The sequence below is a fragment of the Phoenix dactylifera genome, chromosome 1, assembly GCF_051530095.1.
Source record: "Phoenix dactylifera cultivar Ajwa chromosome 1, Ajwa_hap1_PhDact_Kaust_v1.1, whole genome shotgun sequence".
NCBI lineage: Eukaryota > Viridiplantae > Streptophyta > Magnoliopsida > Arecales > Arecaceae > Phoenix > Phoenix dactylifera.
The window spans coordinates 651,555-678,051 of record NC_143190.1 but is presented as its reverse complement, the minus strand read 5'-3'; the positions used below and the strand labels follow the sequence as shown (position 1 = coordinate 678,051).

The 26,497-nt window shown below is 39.6% G+C and overlaps 3 protein-coding genes across 7 annotated transcripts in view; 2 read left to right on the top strand and 1 right to left on the bottom strand.

Moving 5' to 3' along the window:
• Positions 1-87: 87 nt before the first annotated feature.
• Positions 88-19,975, top strand: FDC1 (2Fe-2S ferredoxin-like superfamily protein). 2 transcript variants are annotated; one of them, XM_088715859.2, is made up of 2 exons: positions 88-799; positions 19,959-19,975. In XM_088715859.2, exon 1 carries the CDS (start codon positions 348-350, stop codon positions 783-785), a length of 438 nt encoding a protein of 145 aa, XP_088571985.2. In that variant the 5' UTR covers positions 88-347; the 3' UTR covers positions 786-799; positions 19,959-19,975. The 2 variants fall into 2 exon arrangements, with proteins under 2 accessions (XP_088571985.2, XP_008796768.4); XM_008798546.6 differs by lacking the exon at positions 19,959-19,975 and adding an exon at positions 894-1,109 and having other exon boundaries at positions 89-799.
• On the bottom strand, positions 12,806-17,155 carry LOC103712122 (FRIGIDA-like protein 4a). The gene is made up of 3 exons (XM_008798545.6): positions 16,010-17,155; positions 13,993-14,168; positions 12,806-13,654 (listed from the first exon to the last, which is right to left on the bottom strand). Exons 1-3 carry the CDS (start codon positions 17,091-17,093, stop codon positions 13,112-13,114), a joined length of 1,803 nt encoding a protein of 600 aa, XP_008796767.4. The 5' UTR covers positions 17,094-17,155; the 3' UTR covers positions 12,806-13,111.
• Positions 19,976-20,352: 377 nt separating the features above from the next.
• Positions 20,353-26,497, top strand: part of LOC103712121 (uncharacterized) — a 31,230-nt gene continuing 25,085 nt past the window's right edge. For 3 of the 4 annotated variants that reach the window (XM_008798541.6, XM_088715801.2, XM_008798540.6), the window contains exons 1-4: positions 20,368-20,709; positions 20,838-23,341; positions 23,544-23,673; positions 23,976-24,064. In XM_008798541.6, coding sequence (XP_008796763.4) covers positions 20,960-23,341; positions 23,544-23,673; positions 23,976-24,064 — 2,601 coding nt within the window. In that variant the 5' untranslated portion in view covers positions 20,368-20,709; positions 20,838-20,959. Of the gene's footprint in view, positions 20,710-20,837; positions 23,342-23,543; positions 23,674-23,975; positions 24,065-26,497 lie in introns of all 4 variants that reach the window. The other variant, XM_008798539.6, reaches the window with a different exon arrangement.

The following is a 26,497-nucleotide window of genomic DNA, read 5'->3' as shown; positions in this document are numbered from 1 at the left end:
TAACCAAATCTAAACTTTTATATCTGGATAAAAAAATATTAATATAATTAATAGGTTAAAAAACTCGGTCATTATAATTTCAGTTCTTGCAGGATCCAATGGATCCGAACACCTTCCACTCGGCCCCACCTTATCCTTCGCAGGCCACAAACACCATCCACTCCCCCAAAACCCCAAAACGAGAAAGAGGAAGAAGGTGGCAAAAAAAAAAAGATCACTCCAACGCAATCCCTCCTTCCACAGGCCAGAAACAAGCCCAATCCCAGCTCTCTCCGGCCCTTCCGAGTTCTTAGAAAAAGGCTATTTAGCAAGACCAGGAGGAGAAAAAAGGGCAAAAAAAAAAAGGAATGGCCACGGCGACGAGCCTCCTCAACTTCTCCTCCACCACCAAGCCCTTCCTCCTCCAACCCAGCCCACGCCACCAGAAGAACCACCAAGCCCTCCCCCTCCGCCGTCGGGCGGCGGCGGCGGCAACGTACAAGGTGACGATCGAGCACGAGGGAACGGCGAGGACGATCGAGGTGGGGCCGGAGGAGACGATCCTGGGGCGGGCGCTGGAGGAGGGGTTGTCGGTGCCGCACGACTGCAAGCTGGGCGTGTGCATGACGTGCCCCGCGCGGCTGCTGGCCGGCGAGGTGGACCAGAGCGAGGGGATGCTGAGCGACGACGTGGTAGAGCGCGGCTACGCCCTCCTCTGCGCCTCCTACCCCCGCTCCGACTGCCACATCCGCACCATCCCCGAGGACGAGCTCCTCTCCCTCCAGCTCGCCACCGCCAACGACTGACCCTGCTCCAACCAGTGAGCCCCTCTCTCTTCTATTCTATTCTATTCTATTCTTCGGAGCTAGTTTCTTTTCTTGACCTATCTGTTCTACTTAATTTGTGCTAATTAGGGCTGTAATTGGATAGAATTTTGGTGCTCTTCCAAGTTGAAGGTTAATTAGTGAAGTTAATTAGCAAATATATGTGCTGTGCTTGTAGATTTGTATTTGGAAGCTAGGTTGTTTATCTTGTCTTAAGACAGTATGTATGAACAGTGGATATGGAATGTGATGAAACAGGACTCCAATCTTAGTGAAATAATTGAATGTTCACAAAGTTTTTTCCCAGATATACTTTCAAAGATATATGAAGTGAGTTTATCTTGATTGCAACTTGTTCTCTTTTTTTTTGTTTTTGATGAAGTATATTTGTTCGAAAATTACACTATATGGAAGAAACATGGTGGCTATATGTGTGCTAGATTTGGACATTGAAAGATGAAGAAACAGATGGTGTGCTTACTATTAGAGTCGTGGTTCGTGTACATTTCAATTTTTAAGTATACAAGTGTAAGCGAGCGCAGAAGGCTGTAGATTCATTGTTGTGCAGTGTTTATGTCAATTGTGCATCATTTTATGGTGAAATCATGAAGTCTACAACCTACACACAGACTGAAGGTTTTATGATCTCAAATAATTCACATTCATCTTGTCGCCACAACAATGTTTAAAAATGCTGGCCGCATGGAAAAATAAATCTTAACTACTTCAGCAGAACTAAAACACGTCCAATTTTGAAAGTGAGAAACAACAAGATTCTGCAATAAAAAACAAAACAATAAAACTAGGAATTGCTCTGCTATTTGTGTTTGCTTATCATTTCTCTTTCCATATTTGATGGCTTGCATTTTCATATGTCTATTCTGTTATCAGTTGTAAAGCACTTCCCACTCCTGATTGTAAAAGGAGAAGGCTATGATAGATGAAATGGAGGTATTCAGAAAGGACACTACTGGGAATTAGCATTTCAATCTACTTGAAGGAAAAATATGATGATAGATCAAGGACAAGCTTATTTAAGATAGTCTATTGGTGGTCCAGTTCTATTGAAGTACAAAAATCTGTTGGAGTTAGCACAAGATGGCCCTTGTTTCAATCGATTCCCTAGTATTATAGTTCCAAGTCCTTTCAATTGTTTGTTTCATGAAGCTTGTGAGCAAGGTTTACCATCTCGGTACCGGTGCCACACTAGCACAGTGTTGGTGCAATACTATACGATACAAATTTTTTTGGCATACCAAGTATTAGTAAGCCATCCATACCAAATACCGATACCAAATCGGTATAGTACAATACGCCTCATACTGCCCGATTTGGGCTGGTACGGCATATTATGTTTGTGAGGCTTTGAGCCATTTGTTGGCAAGTACTATGATACAAGAAAAATCGTATCTGCTCACTTCATTTCCCGATAGACTTCTCCTATTCTGTCGCTTCGGTTTCCTTTTTGAAATATTAGATTTGGGTGTTGTATGAGAGTCCCACTCTTAGCCCATTTTTCTAGGTACACCCATCTTTAATAATAATGCCTCCACATTCACTCTTTAATAAATAAATACTGAAGAATGTGAATTAGAATAGGAAACCTTTTTATGACATCTTCCTTGTATGATCTTGATAAGTGGGATCAGAGCCTACCATTTAGTGTTCCTCGAATAAACCAACTTGTATTGCATGTCCCAAGGTCTACCTTTAACATGCATGGTAAACAATCTTGTGTTTCAGGACCGGACCAAATGTATTAACGTTGGTCTTTGTTTTTGGATGTGGAAGGCTCATCACACCATGTGACCTCCAAACTCTCTTGTCAATCTTAGTTTCATCTGCCAAATGTTCTCAGTAGATCCCTTTTCACATGGTTATTTGAAGACAATATTTATCAGGTTAGATCTAGGATTCGTCATTTTTTTCTTTTTCTGTTGGGGTACCTAGATTTAGAAAATTGTGAAGATTCCATGAGATGCAATAAAAGCTAGGATGCTAAAGAAGATCCACAAGATATGCAGGATATTATTGGTTGAGTCACTGCCAAATTAATTTACAGAACTGTAATCAAAGTCAATCAGGCCTAACACAACATGCATCTGAGAAGCCAGTTGTTGGGGGTGCATTTTCCTACTATTTTTCCATATTGGTGGCTGGACAACCATTGTGAACAGAGGACTGAATTAAGCTGAGCAGTCCTCTTTATCTCATCTATAATATTAACCTACCTAAGCTCCTGTATTCTTCTCTTTGATTTTCCTCCTTATCTTTGTGCAAGGGTGATTACTGATGATCATCTGGATTCATTAAGGTGTTGAAAACATAAGAGAAATCCCCCCCCCCCCCCCCCCCCAAAAAAAAAAAAAAAAAAAATATGGCTGTTAACCAAATTAGAAATAATTTTACTATTAACATCTAAAAGATTCTAGCATGCAACTGGTGCTGCTTTTGCTGGGATTCTATAGGGAAAAACATGAGGAAACAAAAAAAATTTCTTCTTTTTCAAGTGCATGCCATGGACATTAAGTCTTATATTCTTTTGCAAGCCAACAAATTATCAAAAAACTAGAGAGTACAGGTGCTTGACCTTATGAAAGAGTGAAGGGTAAACCACATTTGCATGGAAAGAAACAGTCTTAAACTTGTGCTATGAATGTTATATCTAATTGCAATATTGCTGTTTCATTCAAGAAACATTATGATTCTGAACAAAATGATAATATAAAAAGGAACATTGGATAGACTACCATCAAGGGTGAAGATGAATGGAGGCTATGCAGTACAAATGGCCTGATTTCATTTATGTGAGACAGATAAACTCCTATTTCTTAGGAAGATAATTGAAACTCTTTATGTAAATGTATATAAACAGGACAGCCCAATGAACAAGACCCCCTCCCACTATTGTGGGGTCCGGGAAGGGTCAGATGTACGCAGCCTCCATGTCCGGTGAGGCTGTTTCTGTATTTTGGACATGTGACCTCGAGATCGTAATAGGGCAATCTTTGATCACCCTCCTTTATGTAGATTTATGAAAGACATTCTTTTTCGAGAGAAACAGTATTTGGTTGAAAACCACTGCCCACTTTCTATGGAGAGCTTGTGTTCTGATGTTGATTCCTTGTTCTTGACCCTTCAAGTGAACAACCATTTTAGACATAGGTTTTCTAAAAGAAATCTGAGGCATGCAGTTACTTTGATCATCCTGAGATGGGACAATAAGCCACGTTAGAGCAGTTTCCTCATGTTTGATGGCATGCAGGTGACAATATTGCAGTATTGTTCTACATGCTGCTGGATATCATGCACTGCCCCATCGTTTTCCATGTTCTTGTTTCTTAGGCTTCTTCAATTTCATAAACCTTAATTGCCAATTTCTAGCTCGTCATATCTCAAAATGTTTTCAGGAAATCAAAAGACATACACTTGGTCAAGCAGTAGAGATTTTTTACAGTTTGGAAATCATTGTTGAGCACAAAATGAATGTGAAGAATGTAGCACTACAGCTTAGGCTGCGAACACATTGTATTATGATGTGGAAACCAATCTTTCCCAGTCTCCATTGTTTCCATATTTATAAAATCATTATATAAAGAGGTAAGTTAATTACTCTATTATGGACTATAGTTCGTAAACCTGATAAGGTTCTTCAGACTACTATGAAGTTTGAAAATAACCGAGAATAATGAAGCAATAAGATCAGCTATATTGCATTCAATTTAATGCATGTAGTTAAGGTGCCCAAAAAGAATGAATCTCTTTTTTCTAGATACACAGCAAGCGAACTAACCCTGATCTCTAAAATATAGATAAATAATGCATTTACCTATCCCTCGTCGTAGATTTGGATATTATCACTGAACGTTAAATCTAAAAGAAAAGAAAATGAATATTTCAGCAAAGAACAAAGTCTGAAGTTGGGAAGTCCTGTTACTGAGGGACGGCTGAAACCTGTCTCTTGACAGACCGAACTTATTGATTGATCAATGCTCGATGAGGTAGACCAGCAATCAAAGTCGTGCAATGACCAGCAAACCTAGTTATCCATCTGCAAACATAAAAAACCTACTTCGATGGAGATGGTATGATAATGTCAACACCTCTAGAGAGGGCCTCAACTGGGATCTGGGGTGTGTTTGGGGTCGCCACCAGCTCTTTATGGCTAGAAAAGTTGGAATAAAAAAAAAAAGAATAAGAAATGCCTAAAAGTTATTTGCATATTTTTGTAAACATTATATGGATTAATATTTGATTTTTTCACTTCGTGATTATTAAATAGAATAAGGAATATATGATATGTCAAATTTAGAGTTAGAAAAGAGTTCATGAGTATTTTAGAGAAATTATTCAAGCAGTCGGAGAGTTTGCCTCGGAGAAGATTGGATATTTCTAAGTGCTCGAAATATATTCACAACAATAGATGCGCTTGGGCATCGTCTCTGTGAGGCTATAGAGGGTATACATTGGCTTCATAAAGTTTGTCCTCTATTAAGGTAGTGGCCTTGCACTGATTCTCTCTCCCAGTCCCACTAGCAAAGCCTCCCTCACTTATCTTAGGGCTCGTTTGGTTCGCGGGAAGTATTTTCCCTCCTAGGAATATGGTTCCTGGGAATCAAATTCCTAGGAAAAGGATACCTAGGAAAGTACTTTTGGCATGTTTGGTTAACCATGGGAAAGTGACAAATTTCCAAAGTGCTTATGTTTGGTTGACCATCCACTTTCCTAGGAAAGTTATGTATAATTCCTATTATGCCCTTAATAAAAATTAGGTCTTTAATGCCTCTTTAATGCTTTTTTAATGCTGAAGGGTCTTTTTGGAAAAAAAATAAAAAAGGAGTGATTCCCACCTCATGGGAAAGTAACTTTCCCATGTTTCTCATGGGAAAGACTTTCCCATAAAATGTGGGAATCATATTCCCATGGGAATACAACTTTCCCATCTCTCTCCTTTGAAAACTCCAACCAAACAAGAGGCATTTTATTACCTTTCCGTTGACCACACTTTCCCCCCTCCTTTTCCTGCGAACCAAACGAGCCCTTAGTGTGCTTTAGGATCCATGAGAAGGGGCACAATAATAGATGATTGTCTCAGAGGGATTTTATCCAACAGGATCAAGGATTTAATGGAGCAGCTGAATATTTTGTAAAAGACTGGAGAGGTGTTTCATTGTTGAGATGTCTAGAATGCAATTAGACATGGAAAAAGTATAGTAAATTATAAGAAAATAAATCCACACATTTGAAATAGGAACACAGATTCCAATTGTATAGGATAACATATCCACATATATTTCGATGTAAGAATACATATTGAGTCCCAATGAGAGATCGGTATTCTACCGATCTACAAGCTTTGTTACTTCTTCTGAAGGTTGTTCTGGTTCACAGTTCGATGTCGGGAAAATGGTTGTAGACTTGTAGTGCAGGTGCTCTCCTAGATTGGTTCCATGCGAAGTTGTGTCCTCCCTGGTATGGATCGGTATTCTACCGATCTACAAGCTTTGTTACTTCTTCTGAAGGTTGTTTAGGTTCACAGTTCGGTGTCGGGAAAATGGTTGTAGTGCAGGTGCTCTCCTAGATTGGTTCCATGCGAAGTTGCATCCTCCCTGGTATGGTTGAAGGTTCTGATCTCTTTGGAACCCTTTGCATAGGAAAGAAATGTACGTCCAGAGACAAGGCTACCACCTTTGCCCTCCAACCTAATGCCATCAGCAACATATTATTGCCATTGCTGATTCTTAAAACCATTATAATAAGAAGCTAAGTAATGAATGAGCCTATGAGATGGGAGAGAGGAGGAGTACCAAGAATTCCAGGTCCATGTTGCTCCCCCATAGGTTTCTCCATTTGCCATCTGGGGAGTGTCTTGGCATTGGACTGAGAAGAGAACGATAAGCGTCTCCAGACCTGCTATCAGAAGAACATATTTTTAAAGATCGTCATCCTATACCATCTATGTGTTTTTTATTTTCTCCAGCCAAAGTAGAGAGAATATATACTGCAATAAATTAAGAAGAAGAGATGATGTAATGTAAGAGGAGGAAAGCATTACCTCTGCCTTGTAATGAGCACTTGGGATCGAACTCTGAGCCTCATGGCCATGCAAGTTGCAGCAAGCAAATTTATCACTACACCACATGATGATGGGCAAACCATTGAATTAGTGATGGGAATGTAGAATATTTTTATGCCATGCTTAAGCCTCTCCCCTAAAACCACCACTAGGTTTACCTGGACGATGTGGAAGCCGGTGATAGGTGGGGCTGGATGGACTCCATCGGCCAGCTCTTTGTGCCACACCATTTTTGAATGTCCCATCAAGCCAGTGAAATGAGCAGCCAGCTCTTCTCCAAATCAAACTTTAGCTTTACCTTATTTCTCATAGGCTATGACAAAACTAATGGAGCAGGGTTTGGCTTGGATTAGCACAGAAAAAAAGAAAAGATACAGGTAGATGTAGACCAAATAAAAGCTTTTGAGAACTAATATTGAAAACATGCTTGAACGAACCTAAACCAGCAGAAAAATCAAACTCTAGATTGAAGGCAGCTTCTTTGGCAACGAACTGACACAATATAGCAGTTGATATCGATAAGAGAGAGAGGAGAGGACATAAACCAGAGCTCCACAGGAGGGAGATGAGAAAATTGGTTGGGAAGAATGATGATCTTGTGTACCTTATTCCTTGGATATATATATTATCTCATATGATACAAATTCTTGTAATTTCTAGGGTAACTAAGAAACAAATCCATGAAAGGAAGTCAGCAATAAAGGATCTGATAAATGCAAAGAGCATAAATATGGAATGTATCCTAATGATTGTCCGCTTTTATAGAGAGCACAATAATATGGACATGGATTCTAATGATTATCCATTGTTGTAGAGTGCACAAATATAGAATCAAATCCTAGTAATTGTCCATATTTGTAGAGAGCATAATATAGAAATAGATCCTAATGATTATCCATGATTGTACAATGCATAAATATGGGCATGGATCCTAATGGTTTTGGAGTGATAAGAGCGAATGTGCTTGACTAGGATGATAATAAGGTAGTGAAAAAGGAATCCCATAATTGTAAAAATCATACAACTATGGAAATGAATCTCAATGACTGAAGAGATAAGAAAGTATATGCTCAACATGTCGCCTAATATTCCCTCTCAAGCCAGCTTGTGCAAAGTAGGAACACCTAGCTTGCATATTATCATGTGAAATTGAACACCTTAGTTAAGATATCTGTGAGTTGATGCTAAAATGGAGCGAAGGAAGTCGTGATGATACCAGTTGGTGATTTCTCTCGAGTAACATGGCAATCTAATGCAACTCGATATATTTGGTCCTCTCAGGATATACTTTGTTGGCTACGATGCGTAAGGTTGCCTGGTTGTCAAAATGGAGTTGTTTCAGCTGTGGGTGACCAATCTAAGTTCTAATAGCAAGCATCATAACCATACAATTTCTTATGTGGCGTTAGCCATGGAAAGCTACTTTGCTTTGTCAAAAGAGCAAGACGCAATGTTTGGTTTTTCTTAGTACACTATGAGATGTGACTGTTGCCAAGAAAACTAATATAACCAGTTGTTGAATGCCTAGTCATGAAACACCTAGTCCAATCTGAATCTATATAGGCAAAAAGTTGTTAATTGAAATTTGAAGGTAGTAAGATTGCTTCAAACAGTAGAGCCTTGAAGTATTATAGAACCTAATTAGCGACAACAAGATGTGAAACACGAGACTGGTGCATTGCAAATAATAGTAAGATAGATCAGCCATCCAACATGTCAACGATATAGACCAGGATCACAAAATAACTATCTGGTGTCGATGGCTAAGAGGTAGTGCTGCTCAATTAGAAATGTTGTTGGTTTGGAACCAAGAAACCAAGTATCAAAAAGAAAGAGTGTACTTTATATGAGTAAGACAAATTTCCATGAGACATCAGGACAATCATTTACACAATTTAATGATTCCTAAGAGCAGATTCTTTCCTTTCACTTTAACTATCTTTCAATTATCTGGTCCGATTATTAATTTGGTAAAAAATAATGATAATTTAAAATTATAAACTATGATTATAAAAAAAACTAATTATTTCTTAATATAAAATTAATTTATTTCTTAAAGTAAAGCAGTTATAGCAATAATTATAGTGTATAGCGAGCGGATCGGTCCTAAGAAAAGATAAGATAAGTATAAGTGATATTTCGAGTAAGTGTTTACAGAATCTTCTTCTGTCCGAAGAAGTGATTCATCGAAATAATTAGTCACCCGTTCCATTGATATGGACACATAGTAAGCAGAATGCAATTATAAGATTGAGCAATATCAATGCCTAGGAAAAACTTGAATGAGCCAGGATTCTTGATGTGAAATTAAGAATGTAGAAAAGCCTAAGGGAAGAAATGGTAGAGGCATTATTCCCTAGAACAATTAATGATGTCATGCATGTAAAAAAGACTATTGTGAGCATGCCACCCTTATTTGAGGTAAAGAGGGGAGTAATCAGCATATGATAGGAAAAATCTAGCTTGGTGAATAGCTTGAGCAAGCCTCTCAAACCAATTATGAGAAGCCTGCTTAAGACTACAAGGTAACTTTTGTAGCTTATGGGAATGTGTCTCCCCTTTACCTTCAAGCCCAAGAGGGAATTTCATAGAGACTTTTCCATGGATATGTCCATGGATGAAGGCATTGTTTGCATTGAGTTAGTGGTAAGTTGCCATATCTTTCTAGAAGCATAGAAAGAAGGTAGTGGATCATAAATAATTTGGCATTAAGTGCAAATTTCTCATGACAAACAAGGCCTTTGAATTGTATGAACGCTTTGGCCACGAGACGAGCCTTGTATCTGTAAATGATGTCATCATCTTGTTTTTTGAATTTATATACCTGTTTGCATCACTTGGGCCGGGTGGAAATGGCACAATGTTTTAGGTGTCATCTAGTTTAAGAGCATGTAGCTCAGCAGCCACATCATCTCTCCAATGTTTGTTCTTGATGCCATCAATATAAATACTAGGTTTGACATCATAGTAATATTAGTGAAAAGAACTACAATGGGATAAAGAATATTTGGAATCAGAAATATATTGAGATTCGGGATACGGCTTATCAACTAGAGGAGCACTTGAACATTGCAATGACAAATCAGTTGATTCAGGAGAAGGGCTATGAACAATGAAGGTACAAACATACTTTCAGATAAGATGGTTTCTTGGTGGGATACGTGGAGTGACATGTAGGAGGAGAGGGTTGGTGGCTGCAATTGGTTGAACAAATTGTACCGTTAGTTCCAATGATCGTTCATCAATATCTAGTATAAGGAAGTATCTTTTAGAGGAGATGGAGATGTAGTAAAAGGCTATTCTTGAACAATGTTACTTGAAGTGTAATGTGTATGTCAAAGATGCCATTATTGGCAATGGAATAAAGGCACGAGGTTATGATTTTCATAGTCCTTGTTAGGTATTATGGCAAAACGAAAATCATTTTTATGAAAATTACATCAGGGCTTGTAAAAATTTCAGGTGTTTCCAAATCATAGACTCCATATCCTTAGTGTCCTTAAGGGCAACCAATGGAGACATATCGATGATGGGGAGTCAAAATTGGTGAGAGAAGTATTGGTGTTCTTAGTACAACATAAGCATCTAAAAATATGCAAATGATCTTAAGAAGATGTAGAGTTCATGAGTAATTCATGAGGAGTTTTGCCACATAAGTCAAGTGTAAGTAACTTATTTATAAGATACGCTAAAATGATAGTATAGTCATACCAAAAATTAGTAAATAAATGAGCTTGGAATCATAAGGCCCAAGCAACCTTGAGAAGGTGTCTACATTTATGTTCCGGTCTCTCATTCTATTAAGGTGTATGGATGCATGTACTTTGGTGCAAGGTGCGATACTCTGGAAACAATACTTGGGTATTACTTGACAAGAGCTCTGCTCCACTATCAGATCAAATAATTTTCAGTTGACATTATAACTGAGTCTAAAACATTTTCAAAAAATATTTGAGATAAGAAAAGATATCTGATTTATGTTTCATCAAAAATATTAGCCTAGTGAGAATAGTTATCAACTATACAAAGAAATTTGGGTGGGACTACCACACTTTCTCCAAATATGACAACATAACAAACCAAAAGGAGTATCATATTTATTTGAACTAAAGTGAAAAAGAAGCTTTGGAATGTTTTGCTAGTTAACACATAGGACACAAAATAAGTCATAACGAACTGAAATATCAGAAAAGGAAGACAAAATACTTGAAGTTCGAAAAAACTGAGGAATGTGCAAGTCTTTGGTGCCGCAATTCTATGAGATTGATCTTTGTTGCAAGTAAATAAAGAGTACGACTAGATTGTTGGCAGAGCCCATTTCTGACCTCATCAGTTATACTTAACTGCTCCCAGGTCAAGTCCTGAAAAATATAAAATATTGGGTGGGAAAGAAAAAAAGCAATGCAATCAAGAGCACTTGCATGCTGGATAACTAAAAGAAGATTGTAATTAAAACATAGGACATGGAGCACATCACTCAAGCTGAGATTGTTTGTCAGGTTACACGTGCGAATATGCGTGATATGAGTGGTAGAGCCATTGGACACGTTAATAGGTTGGAGTTGTGAAACGCTAACCAAGGACTAAAAGGAAAGATAAGGAGGACGCAAAACGCTTAGATGGCCCGAATCAATGATCCTGGAATGAGTGTATTAGAAAGCATTCGGTAGGGTTCGCAAAAGAAGTGGAATAAATATTCAAAGCTTGACATGATCAACTGATGATATTGGGTGGTAGTTAATTTAGAAAAGGCATTGATGGTTGCACTTCCATCTGAGGAGGCGCCATGAAAGCACCCAATTTGATGATCTTATTTGATTTTACAATACACTTCGCTACAATTTATTGCAACTGTTATAACTATATGACGCAATCAAAACTACATGATGACATCGCGTAACAATATCCGGACAGCTTCTTCTTCCTTCTTACTGCATGAGCAATCCCAATTAAACTACATGATGACATCTCGTAACTCAGGGTTGCTCAATCCCAGTTAAACTTGAGAGATGCTGAATTCACCATATTGCATTCATGGAACGGTTTCTGTCACGTACATAGACGACTTCAAACAATTTTCCCTTAAGCAGTAGGCCTCCAAATGTTCGCTTTGATGTATTGTTAATCACAATGAACAATGGGGAGTACCTATTCAAATGTCTCATCCTTTCCCAACAACAAATACATACATACATATATATATATATATACATACATATATATATATATATATATATATATATATATATATATATCATTATCATGTGTCATCTTTCTACCAAAGTCTTTCTTAAAAAAAAAAAAAATACAGAACAATTCACTATCACAGATCTCTTCTAATGTCCAGTTGGCATTGGCAAATTATATTGCAGTTATAATCCCAATGACCCAACAATCACCATCACAAGAACATGAGCAATCATGGAAAACAAGCGGCAGAAGACGGCAAAACAAAACTGAACATGGCCTTGAGCAAATGATTGATCGGCATGCACAAAAGTGACTCTCCACCTTTTGATAGGGCACTGAAAACATATAAAGCATGCTTGCAAGCATTCTAAAATACTGATTTTCAACTTCCCCGTGCAAAAAATAAGTCGCACTGAAGAATATTAGCGAAGTCATATTTGCTTTTTCAAGCAAAGAGTTAAAAACATAATTCTCAGGATCTACATAACTGGATTGTACCAAAGAATAAAGAGAGAAGCAAGCTATGAACTGGATTTTTCCTAGATGACCTACCAGCCACATGACTTGTCACCTGAAAGACAAACATGATATAAAGAGATGTTAATGAAGAGACACACATGGGAAAATACCAAGTTAGCCATGGGAATCTCGGAAAGTATAAAATGCAACAAGAAGCTAGGTCACTGAGGTGGCAAATATGGTATGCAAAGACTGTTTAATTAGATGGCCATAATCATTTATAGATGAAACTGAAATTTGATTATATGATACCAGAGCCAGTCCTGCAATAGTTCTAACAACTTAATACATCCAGTGTTCAGTCATTAAGGATTTAAACATCTCTGATTGTCATCCATAAACATTTACATGCATTAAGGCAATACAGGATACAAGAGACCTAAACAAGAACTAAAGACCAAGCCATCTAATAAGCACATACAGCCCTACCTTTGTAGTTAGTCACTACAAAATAGGCCATCAAGCAAGACAATTAGTGATTATCATTGACCAGATACTAATCAAAGCCTTGCCGCCACCATTCCTACCGATAATAAGCCTGCTGATACCCCGGCGTTAATCCATTGCTGTAACCTGCCAAACCATTGTTGTAACCACAATAGGCAGGATAACTCATCGGAGCTGATGGGTAAGAGGCACCAAGAGCAGCAGCGGCTACTTCCTCAGTTGGATATGCGTATGGGTCCCTAATAGCTGGCGGGCTTCGGCTGCCATAGACCCCATGTCCTGCTGGCCTATCATAAGGATAGGGAGGGGCAGCAGCCGGATATGCAGCATGGGCTGATGGTGATCGCACAAATGTCGTCGTAGCAGGAAAAGAAGACACATAAGCATTGTTTGTTAGACGACCAGCCTTGGCTGGAGGCATTGGTCCCCCATTGTTGGCTCGTGTGCGCTTGTTGGCAGGACCACCTCCAGATGGCCTTTTCTTCTCCACCTTAGCCTTCTCTAAATTTTCGAGTCGTTTCTGGAGACCTTCCAAGGGGAACTCAGCTTCAAGTTTGTGGTCCTCGATGCATTTCATAACCGACCGAAGAGCTGACTGTTCCTTGCGGCTGCCATTGTTCTGCAATAGAGACAAATGAGGTTCTCTAACTTCGTACAACTATGGAGAACAATATATGAGTCATGCAATCTGAATAAAGCACCATTTAACTAGATTCGGCAATCCAATGTCCTGATTAGACTACTGCTAGCCAAATGATGGGAACATTTGATAAGTCAGATATGCAATAAAATCTCTCAACCTGAAAAAAAATGAATTATGCAGCTGAAAAGAATAATTCAACACAATAGGAAAACATTTAAAAGCACACCTAACTAGGAGACTGAAGATCTAATTGGGAATTCTTTAATTCTAAATATACACAACAAAGCAAATCTAGAAATGAGTAGACATAATACCACAGCTTGGCCAGAGTTGTTGCGGTCCTCTGAACATGAAGATGTAGCCTTCTTGGAATCTTTCAGAAAGGATTTCAGTAATGGTACAGGAGGGAACTTGTCCTGAAGACCAGCCTCATAGGAAAAATTTATTGCATCAAGCTGCTGACCCTTACTAATTAGTTCCACAATTATATCTGCAGATTAAAGCACAATGAATTTTGAACTTAATTATCTGAACAAACATAACAATGTTCTCCCAAAATGAAAAGGCAGAAGAACTGATCTTTGCAAAACATCTTGTTTTACTGCCACCCACTCAATTGAATATTCAAGACCAAAAAGAACTCTAATAGTAAAGACCAATGATACAGAAAATGCAGCTCATACCAAATGATTACACATTTTATCAAATATATATGGTAGTAACAGGAATAAAGCAATTAGAACCGTATGTTTTCATACAAAACTGAAAATCTAGTAATATGTTTAAAAGCTCAAAAATGCTTCCATCCATCAGCATTAGCAGTCTCAGAATCAGGAAACTAAGCCAGCAACACTGGCAATACAGGCCCTTAGTCCAACAATCATAATATATGATGCAAGATCAGATCCGCATGGTAACCTTGAGTGAGACAAGGCTTGTTATAATTACGGGATTATCAAATAGATTACAATGTATCCAAGCCACCATATCCGAACAGCCCAGCACAACCCCCAAGCATTAATTTTATCTAAACAGCAGTGGGCAAAACCTCATAAAAACATGTATTAATGGGAAACTCTTACTGGAAGAATAGATAGCAATTTACTGGGAAACTCTGGGCAAATTGAATTTCTGAGATAATTTTGAAGCATTTGATGATTAATAGAGACTGGAAGCTAACGAATCTGCACACACAGAGCAGCATAATACATCCATAGGCATTACCACCACACACTCAAGCATAAGAGCCAAAATTATTTTCAAAATGTTATAAATGCAAAACATACTGCTCAAGCATCCTGCTGCTGTCATATATGCCTGAGATTATCATATAAAAGTTCCCAAATATATTGTCTACGATAACGTAAAGGCATCCATGATATAACATTCGCAACCAAAAGACAATCTTGAGATGGTCAATAAACACGCGGAGGAACTTGTATGCTGTTGAAACATCCACGGGCCCCACCAGTTCTTACCAAAACAGAATATGACACAAAAGAAGCTAAATGGAATCTACAAGATCAAAAGGCCCTAGAGTATGGCATGAGTACCGTGACCAAAGACTGCCAAGCCAACTTGTACCACTCACCACATGCTTGTTCACACTAATTTTTTAGTTACTTTATATGCATAAAGTGTAATAATCTGAAGATTGTTGAGAAACCTTGCTCCTCCTTGCTTTCGAAGGCAAGAAGATGCAATACCAGACATGTAACATCCTCTTCAACATTTCTCCTGTTCAGACTTTCTTATTGCATCACATATGCGATCAGAGGTGTTCATAAAAGAAGATGGGCATGAAGACGATAAGATCAAGATTGTTGAGAGAGACTTTATTCCCCATCAAATTCTAAGCCAAATTATCCCAATGATGACTGACTTAACACCCCCCTCCCCCCCCCCCCCCCCCCAATAAGGAGTTTTTCAATTCATAAACTCCTTATTGTTAAGTCAGCCAGATGAGTCCTGCGAAGATATTAACGAGAACCTCTAGTTTAAACATCACTAAGCTTAAGTCTCAATTCACAGCATCCCTCCCTGGAGCAAGAGGCATAGATTTTATAAGAACCATAACTTTTTTTAACAACATTAGTAGGGTCAAAAAAGTGTTTCATTTTTTTCCTTCACAAAGCGCAATCTATAATCCTCACGCAATCTACAAACGAGACAAGAAGAACGATTCCATTATATGATTCAACGGCTAATCCTCGTAACCCTGGGAAGCAGCACCAATAGACAGAGAAATTTCTTTTTTGTTTTGAAGGGATAAATCTTTGAATCAGGAATAAGTCGCCGGGGGGAAAAATACGGAAAGAAAGGAAAGCATACCAGCCATACTATCCTCAAGACCCAAGGAGAGTGCGAGCTTGGGCATCTGCCTCCGCCATGCGAAACTGGCCACGAGCCTCCGGTAGAACTCCCTGTCCTCCTTCTCCACGATCCCGAAGGTCACCACGTGCTGGAGGAACGTATGCGCGTCCGGCGGCTTGGCGCTCTCGATCCCCCCGCGCTGCTCCAAACCCTCCTTCCACGCGTTGGCCATCTCCCTCGCCCGTTCCCTCACGCTGCGCGTCACCAGCGGGCGGGCCGTCCCCAGCTCGGGATCCGCCAGGACGGGGACCAGGGATTCCAGGATCAGCACGCAGGCCCAGCCGAGATCGTTGGGGGACTTCGCCGCCGCCGCCGGTGGCCGGCGATCGACGGGGAAGACCTTGGAGATGGCGTTCATGACGAATTTGGCGGGATCGATGCAGTCGGCGAGGGCCAGGGGGAGCTCAGAGCGGAGAAGCTCGACCTCCTTCCGCTTGGAGACGACGAGGTCCCAGACGGCGTCGGAGTCCATCCTGGTGCAGAAAGATCTGAGCTTGCCGGGGAGATCGTTGGTGTCGTTGTTGTTGTCGACGGGGGAAGCGGGGGAGGAGAGCGCGAGGAGAGCTGCGTCGCAGCGCTCCTGGACCTTGGCGAGGGCGAGGTCGACGGCGCCGTCGATGGAGAGCTCGCGGCGGTGGAGGGAGGCGAGGGAGCTCTGGGTGGAGAGGTCGAGGGACTGGCGCTTGGTTCGGAGAGACTCGGACCTGAGCTGGAGGTCGCGCTCCATGGAGGAGAAGTGGTCGGAGAGCTCCTTCCACAGAAGAGTGCAGCTCGTGATCAGCTCCCGCTGCCTCTCCAGCTCCTCGAAGCTCTCCTGCACCAGAGAGCTCGAGATGGCGGCCGCCGCCGAACCCATCTCTCGATCTCTCTCGATCTCGATATCTTCTCTCTGCGAGGCAGGAAGGGGAGGGGATGGAGAGACCCTAACCCTAACCCTAGCCCTCGAGGAGAAAGGGGAAAGGAAGGAAAAGCATACGCCGGTGGCAAAAGAGAAGAAAAAGAAGCGGGTGTGCGAGGCGATGGCCACGGGACGTACGGTCATAACCTTGACGAATGGGGTGTTGACGCGTGGCGATTGCCCCAATGTAAAGCTTAAGGGGGAGTAGGCTAAGGGTGATCGGTTATTAATTACAGTTAAGGACGAGAAGGGACGCAATGGACCCCGATGTGGTCACCACCGGTGGCGTGGGCCAATAGCATTGAAAGCATACTAGCTGACGTCTCCATCTTACCCAGAGATGCCGCACTTCCCACTTTGCCGTAAAGTTGAAACCTTTCCCGCGCCTATTTATCTATATTATGAATGCATTGCCTATTTATCTATCCATATTTCCTTTGATCACTTACTGTTTTGCAAGAAGCGAAGACAGCCATTTTTAAAATTGATCTCGAAACCAGAATAGTTTCTTAATAATGAAAAACTTATACCTTAACTTCAATTAAATGATCATCATGCCCTTTGACACGTGAGTAAGTTCACCACCAATGAGTAAGGACCGTAACCAAATGCAATCATTTGTATATTTAGCATAAAATGAGGTTTATCTAATTTGATTGCAATCAGATACCTATTTCCTTCTAAGCAAAATACCACAACCCTTTGCTATGGTATATCACGTGGCCAAAATCAAACCAACCAATCAACCAATCATAGGTTGATATATGGCATAGCAGGACCAACTTCAGTTAGACTCGTATTCCTGAGCTGATCCAGATAAAAAAAACTTAGAGATAGTTCTCCACTCGATTTTGGTCTATTTGAATTAAACATCAGAGGAATCTCAGCCAAATCAACTCCGACGACTTTTGAGCTCTTCCTCTCTTCCTGTGTGCAGGACGATAGGCACAGACAGATCTTCCTCTTTGAGCATGAATCCGTCAATGTCCTTTCATCAAACATATTGGATTTTAGTGGTAACATATTAGTGTTGTTTGTAGGAAAATGATGAAAAGATGAAGTCAAGAAGAGAAAACAATACAAAAGGCAATAGATAAGCTCAATCGGATGACAAGCCTGAATCGTATGGCTCATAGTGCGGCCTAAATCCTCAACCTAATCAATAAACACCAATAGTCGCACCTACTAGGTATCTGCTCGTGCAGCAGGTGCAGGTCTTGACAATCTATGTATGGGACCTACTACTTAAAAGAGACCAATCCTCAACCTAACATGTAGAAGCCACCTGACTAGCCAACATAGAGACTGAAAGAGCACTGATGAGATTCATCAAGGCAACCGAGCTCCAACCTATTTAGAAGTGAGCTCGAGCCTTGGGCATGAGAGGGCTTTGGTGAGGGAGACTAACCTGGATAAGAAGATTGAAAAGATGGATAGAAAGATCAGAGCCATGATGGAAATATGAAGGTGAAAGGAATACAGAACTTGGATGAGCTAGAGCTCACCACCAAGCTGCCCTTCATCAAAGAAAGCATGAAGGAACCTCTACCTCCAAAATTCAAGATGTCGCAACTAGAATAATATGATGGCACCTCGGATCTGTGGACCATCTAAAAAGCTTTAAGGCTCTTATGTTGTTGCACGGCACTTTAGATGAGATCATGTATCCATCTTTCCTTGCTACTCTAACAAGGGCAACTCAGTCATGGTGCTCGAGCCTCCAACCTAGCTCAGCTACAGTAGTTCGTCAACCATTTCATTAGCAACATAGGACACAAGAAAACCTCGACAAGTCTATTGGTTGTTAAGTAGAGACTGAAAGAGTCACCCCGCAATATATTGACCATTTCAACATAAAAAACTTAAAAATATGTGACCTAGGCCAGACTGTAGCTATGGGTACAATAGATAACAATCTGAAGAACTCGCACTTCAGGTTCTCTCTTACAAAGAGGCTATCCAAAGACCTGTCCAAGCTCTTAGCTCGAGTTGAAAAATATATTAATGTTGAAGAGACTATGGTAGCTCAGAAGGAAGTGAATAAAGATCGAACTGAGAAGAAGCACAAGGGATGAGATGAGCAGAGGTTCAACAAAAATTAGAGTTGAAAGCCAAGAAGCGACTTGATAAGCTATTAGGATACATCCCGTAGGGATCTGAGAGATACGCCCTCCTCAAAAGATCTTGATGGAAATCAAGGACTTCATGCACTAGCTTAGAAAAATGAGAAGCAGCCCTAGTGAAAGGAATCGAAACAAGTATTGCCAGTTTTATGATAACTACAACCACGATACCGAGGAATGTAGACAATAGAAAGACAAGATCGAATATCTCATCTAAAGGGGGGTACCTAAATTATTATGTAGATAGCCATAGATGCAAAGATGCTGGCTATAATAGGTATACTCTCGAATCGAGGGAGGACAACCGACTTATTGCCAAGGTGATCACCATGGTATTTCTCGCGAAGAGATGCTGTAATTTTTTATATAACATATTACTTAGATGAACTTATTCATTCCTTTCTGTTTTTCTTTAAAACACTTGCCACTTAATAACAAAAATTTAAAAGCTATAATCATCCTTAAGTATATGGTGATCAACTGAATGATAAAAATTTAAAAAAACTTAGTTCTTTATACAGAAGAGACTGTTTGTCTTAATCAGGATGACAATTTATGACCCGACTTGCAACTGACCCATTTTGAGCAAGTTTGGATTTACATAAATAGGTTAAGATCATAAATGAGTCGATCTATTTAGACCCACTTATTAAAACGGTTTGGGTTCTGGGGTTGATCTTTGACTCATTTAATCTACTTTGACTTGTTTGATAATTGGTAGACTTGATTAATCTGTTTATGATTTTTTTTATTTTTTTAAAAATTTATTTAGCTTATTTAATTCATCTTGTTTAATCCGTTCTAAATTTATTTAATTTAGTAAAATCTATTTAATATGTTAAATCAGTTTAATTTGATATGATTGGTTTAATAATGGCTTTTGCAGGCCGGGCTGGATTACCTATTTACCGAAAAAATCGGGTTTTTGAATTTGTATTTTTAATTTTTTTGATAGATGGATTGGAATGGTGTTAAAGATCGGAATCATGTTAATAAATTTTTGATCTCATGTATATTGATCCAATCAGTATCTGACCCAACGCAGTCTGCTTGCCGGCTCTAGGTCTCAATAATCAAAAATTACGTGTCATATATTTTTTGCTTAGAAAGACTGTATCAATGATAGGTTACTAATGGCTAGAATTGCGATTTAAAAACTCAAAATTCCAGTCGAATATGTAAAATTAAAAGGGAAAATCTTTGCCAAAGCATCAAGATAGTCGACATGGGATATCAGAGCCATCCATCATGTCCCTTCAACTGTTTTTGTTACTTTTCCTGAGAAATTTCTGGTTGGAGCCGCTGGTGAAACGGGGGCTCCAGGTCCATCCTCCGGCCACGCCGAAGCGCGGAACTTGGAGGGAAAGAAAGAAACCGAAGAGACGCGAGACACCAGGGGCCAAAACACTTTTATGCACGAAAAAAACCCCAGCCCCGGCCCGGAGGCAGGAGAGGCTCCAAGCCCAACTTCAATGTTCCAAACCGAGTGTTTAAAACCTCCCCAAAGAGCCCCCAAATCCCCGTTTCCTCGTCTCTCTCTCTCTCTCTCCCCTCCCGGGTCTTGATTTCCTCTCTCTGTTCTCCCCTTTCCTCGTTTTGGATCTATTGTATCCTCTCGAAATCTGCTGGAATTCGAGGTACGGCGATTTGTTTCTTCTTGATTTTTGTTTCGATTTCGGGCTTCTATTAGATTTTTTGATCTGTTCTATTGCTTCCGATATTTTTTTTCCCTTTGGTTTTGAATTGATTGATCGATTGGGGGCAGGATGGATGGAGGCGGCCGTACGGGCTTCTTGATTTCTCGTTTCGATCGGTTTTCTCGCTTGGATTTGGTTTTCGAGTGATTGTTTTCATCTGCGTATTGAGATTAGGTTGAGTTGAATTGGGATGTCTTGCGAGGAGAAAGAGAGGGGCATTGGGAAGAAGGGGGGAGGGCCTTCGGACGCTGCATGCGGACCCAAGGTTATCAGGAAGGAGAAGAAGAAGAGGAGGCTGATACTAAGTGATTCGGAGTCGGATGAGTTTCTGATCTGTCCTCGCCGGAAGATTGATCACGGAGGTGATCAGAATGTAGACGGCTTCAGTGTTGGAAAGAAGAAAGATATGGTGCGGATGAATCAGAAAGACGAGATTTTCGTACATAGAAAGAAGGGTATGAGGTCCGATGCTGAGAAGCAAAGGGAAGAAGTGGTCGCTGGTAAGAAAAGAATTACCGATTTAGCTTTAAAGAGAAAGAGGAGAGAAGCACCTGATGCTGAAATCCCGCTGCAAAAAATCAAAATGGATTCTTTGAAATGTGGAAGAGATAAAATTGAGGTAATGGGTGACAAAAAGTTGAAAATTGATTCTTCGAAACGTGGTAATGAAAGAGGAGAGATCTGCATTTGTCGGTCTCCAGGCTCTAAACCAACTGTTCCTGCTGGTATGGAGTGCGATAACATGAAACAAAAACAGATGCTCTCTAATCTTATTGAGAGGGGCAAGATTAGCAAGTCAGAAGCCGAAAATATCAGGTGGAAGGAACGTCTGGGTTGTCAAACTCATCGGACGTCAAAACATAAAAGTGGTACTGCAGCCGCTGACAAGAGACTGGTGGGTGGTATCTCGCTCCAGAAAGGTGTCAGGATTCAAGGCAAAGGAGGTGTTCTGAGGTTTTTACCAAGTAACAAGAAGGTGTCTGGGCTTGAGAAAGTCCATAACCAAAGGGGTGGTGAAGAAAGATCAAAGTCTCTAGGTTCTCCCAGCATTGCTAAACTGGATATGTCTATGCAATCTTCCCTTTCTGCAGACAGAAAAGTTCTGAAAAAATCAAGTTCCACAGATATGCCAAGCAAAAAGCAGTTGCACAAGGGAAAAGTTTCTTCATCAGAGAAAGATAAAGTTCGTGAGCCTAAATCAGAGCAACAAATTTTATCCCCACAAAGAGAATCAAGTTCTACAGATATATCCACGCAATCTTCCCCTTCTGGAGAAAAAAAAGTTCTTGACAAATCAACTTCCACCAATGCAATAGGTAAAATTCAGTTGAACAAGGAAAAAATTCCTTCATATGAGAAAAACAAACTCCATAAGCCAAAGTCCGAGCGAAAAATTGTATCTCTGCAAGGAGAATCAGAGAATTTGGATGGGTCAAATAGCAAGACAGACCATGTGGTTAAAGGGGAGAGTAGCTCTAGTTTAAAGACCCCTCTTCCAACCAAGCAGAGTATCAGTGAAGCAAGTGTGGGTCGTAATACTGCTAAGCAGAAGATTAGAGATCAGATAAGGAAGATGCTTTTGAATGCTGGTTGGAGGATCGACCTAAGGCCCAGAAGAAATAGAAAATATGAAGATGCCGTTTATGTATCTCCCCAAGGGACTGGATATTGGTCAATTACAAAGGCTTATGAGGTGTTTCAGGATCAATTAAATTGTGCATGTGATGATGAGTGCAAGGATTTAATTGAAAAGTCATCTAATTTGCATTCTGCGAGCAATCCCAACTTTGAAGGGACAAGTTTTCAGTCTCCTGCCATAACAGTGAAGGAACTGAGCATGCTGAGGAGGAAGGTGGTGAACAAGAGAGGACATAAGCCGAGGCTTGAAGAATCTGAAAACAGGCTTGGAGACAGCAGAAACAGAAAGACAAAGGAAACATCTAAGATGAGTGACCTCAATAGACCTTTACAAGATAAAATTGCAGGAATTAAAGGGAGAAAAAAGTCAAACTGCACTTCATGCATCGGTGTCTCCACAGCTCATAAACATCTTCAAACAGGAAGAAATAAACAGAGAGGGTGTGCTCTGTTGGCTCGTGGTGCTAACCAAGACGCAGAGGTTGAGATTGATGATTATGTTCCATATGCCTGGAAACGGACGGTTCTCTCATGGATGATAGATTTGGGAGTGGTGCCTGAAAATGGAAAAGTGAAGTACATGAACAAGAAGAAAACACGAGCAAAGCTGCAGGGATGGATCACTAGAGAGGGCATTCGTTGCAGTTGCTGTAGTAAAATTCTTACTGTATCGAAGTTTGAGCTTCATGCTGGTAGCAAACTGCATCAACCATACCAAAATGTATATGTGGAGGACTCCGGACTTTCACTGTTGCAGTGTCAACTAAATGCATGGGAAAAACAGGATGAATCTGAAAGGCAGGGATACTACAATGTAGATATTAATGATGATGATCCAAATGATGATACCTGTGGCATCTGTGGAGATGGTGGTGACTTGATCTGTTGTGATGGTTGCCCTTCAACTTTCCACCTGGACTGCTTGGGCATTGAGGTACAGGAAAATAAGCACTCTATACATTGGCATAACTGTTTATGATATCAAAAGAAATTGAGAGGAGTGGGAAAAAGAAGGTTACCTAAATTTGTGTACCTTTTATTTTCTTTTTCATATTTCCTACAGCATCACTCTCATCCTTGTCTTGTTTGGAGTAGTCTATTTGTTTTCATTGAGTTCCTAAACATTCTTTTTGTAGATGCTACCTGCTGGAGATTGGCACTGTACAAACTGTTCATGCAGGTTTTGTGGGTTAGTTTCTCCTGCTGTTCAAGAAAGTGATTTACCTCCCTTTCCATTACTCTTGTGTGTGCAATGTGGAAAAAAATGTGAGCATTCTTGATCATATTCTCAATTGCATGTTCTTTATAATTTTTCTATTTTTTAAACCTTGATAGCAAGATTTGCCATTCCAATCGGTACTGTACCATACTGGATGTACCATATCATGCCGGTACCAAACCAGCATGCTGTACCGTATCATACCAACACTCGATATACCGAGCTGTATCATACCAGACCGCGTGCTGACACTATAATAGAATGGTACGGTATAGGCCTGGTACCGAGATGGCGAACCTTGCTTGATAAAGTGCAAAATATGATTAAATTTTATCGGTATATTTTGTAGATCATCAACATTGTATTCCTGAGGCAGACGCTATCTCTGTTGGTTCCAATTATTCTGAAACTTCATTTTGTGGGGTGAGCTGCAGAAAGGTATGCCTGATAATTTTATGCTACTGATGTTTATTATCCCAGTCTATTAGGTTCATATTATGGCAATTATATTCTTCCATTAATTCTTTAAATCTCTTGTAGCAAATCTTGAACGTCTCTAGCAGAATTATGGAACTATTTTAGATATTCTATATACTTGTGTACTAACCTAGGGCTGCTAGCTCCTGCATAACTTGAAATTCTATAGCATCCATTTCCAAGTACTCATTCTTCGGTATGCAGCGTCAAGTAATTATTATGTTAGTTGTTTGTTTATATACAAGTCAGGATTGTTTTCTGGCCTAACTCAGTGATGGTTTGCTTTCCTCCAACATCTTGCACATAACTGAAACATAATACTTGCTGGATTTTATGAGTTATGAAAGATCAGAGGAGCTTCTTTACAAAATGGATGCTGCATTATTTCCTTCATAGAATGGAGCTAAGCTTTTGGTATTGCAAATAATTTGGAAAAATCTGACAATAATCACCAAGTGTCATCATAGATTTGTTGAAGTCAAGCTTTCTAAAAGCAGCAAATGTTTAGATGCCCAAGATAGCAGATTGTACCTGAGAAAAATGCTGCTTAGGCAGATGCCCATGTGGCTTGTTTTTAAATTTAAATGAATTTATATTAATGGACATTTGAAAACTAGAAATAAGTCAGTAAAAAATCAAAAAAATGATAAAAACTGTAGAGAAGGTGGATGAGGAGGAGAGAATTCGCATATGTGGTTTAGGCTTATGTGGGCCATTTGGGTGTGTACAGGCTGCCTAAACCTTATGCAAAGCAGCTAGGGAGGCTATTGTGCATATGAAGCTGTGTAGATCGGTTTTTGAGGCTATGGGTTAAATTATGGTAGGATGAGATTTCTGATACTCTCTTTATATCATTGATTGAAATGTGTTGTAAGTAGTCCTATCAAACACTCTTGACTCTGATTATTGTCCTCTACTTTTGTCTTGTTGAATCAGACCTTAATACTCGTGCTTTACGATGGTTAGAGCCTCTTATTATTATTACTCAGCTCTTGGTGCTGCTACGTAGCCGCTATCTAACCAGCCTTTGGGCTCCCGCTATAGGTTAGGGTGTGGTGTAAACAAGTTGTTATCTTAAATTTATTATTAAATGTGCTTTGGGTTTGTAGGAAACATATGCTTGAGTATGGGCATGAAAACCACTTAATTCTTAATAAATTTTTAGTACATGCTAATTGCCCTAACCCATGTGGACCACCTCAAACCATATTAGCTTTTCATATGCACAATATAGGACTTGTATGGAAATCTTGAATTAACATGTTTGTTAAAGGCGCTTATTGTGCAAATTATTTCTCCTTGTTTCCATATATGCAGACTTGTGGTTTTTGGTGTTGGTTCGTGCTAAAAATCTTATTTACCATTTATTTGTGGATGCACCTCAAAAGCTTGATAAATTGTTTGCATATAGAAGCTACGGTGTAATCACCATACAGTAACGAACTAACGATAATAATTTTAGAATCTTTCCATTCTGTGCAAGTAATTTCACCACTCACTTTATGAGCAGCCTGGTCTTCGTAAGTCATTAAATGTTACATAAAATTAAAGAAAATATTAGAGTTCCAAAATAAAACTTAAATGTTTCTTTACTGATTATTTTAAATAAGCCTTTTAGCCTTTTCGTTTAATGTGCATTGCATGTGCATACGTATTAGTTTTGTCATCGATGAACTTGAAGATCTCTTGTGACTCAAGTAAAAAGAGATATTGTAATTTGTCACAACCTGTGTAAAATACTCCTGTCTACTATTTGTAAGATGAGAACCTTGGTTGAAGCTATTGCATTAAAATGGTAACCTCTCTAGTAAACACACCATTCTCATCAGTAGTTATACACCCCTATTAGTTCTCTCGCCCTTCAGATATTGTTTTAGAGATAAACTTAAAAAAATGGAAGTTGTATTAATCAATTTAAACAATAAAGTAATCTGATTGCAACAAATCAAATAACAACTTTTCATTGGATGATGGGATCACTGGCATTCACCAAATACTCCTTTCACTTGAATCATTCAAACACAAGATTTGAAAAGTGACCATTACGGTACAAGACTTCCCCTATCTAAGATGTATCGAGGCATATTTGAGGATGTACAATACTCTATCATACAAAGATATTTCAAACCCTGGGTAAAGCATGAGTAGTTACGGGGTTGTACTGCAGTACATACTATACTGTGCTGTAACCATGTGCCTTTGTATAATGGTATTTCAGACCTTGGTCATACCCAGCAAACATGATTGGATCACAATCATCTGCTATTGTTTTTCCTCTTGAATTAGACTATTAATTACATGCATCATACTTGCAGAATAATTGACATAAATAAAAGAAAATTTGATCGCAATAAAGAGTAACACAAACATTTCATTGGTTGATGGGATCACAAC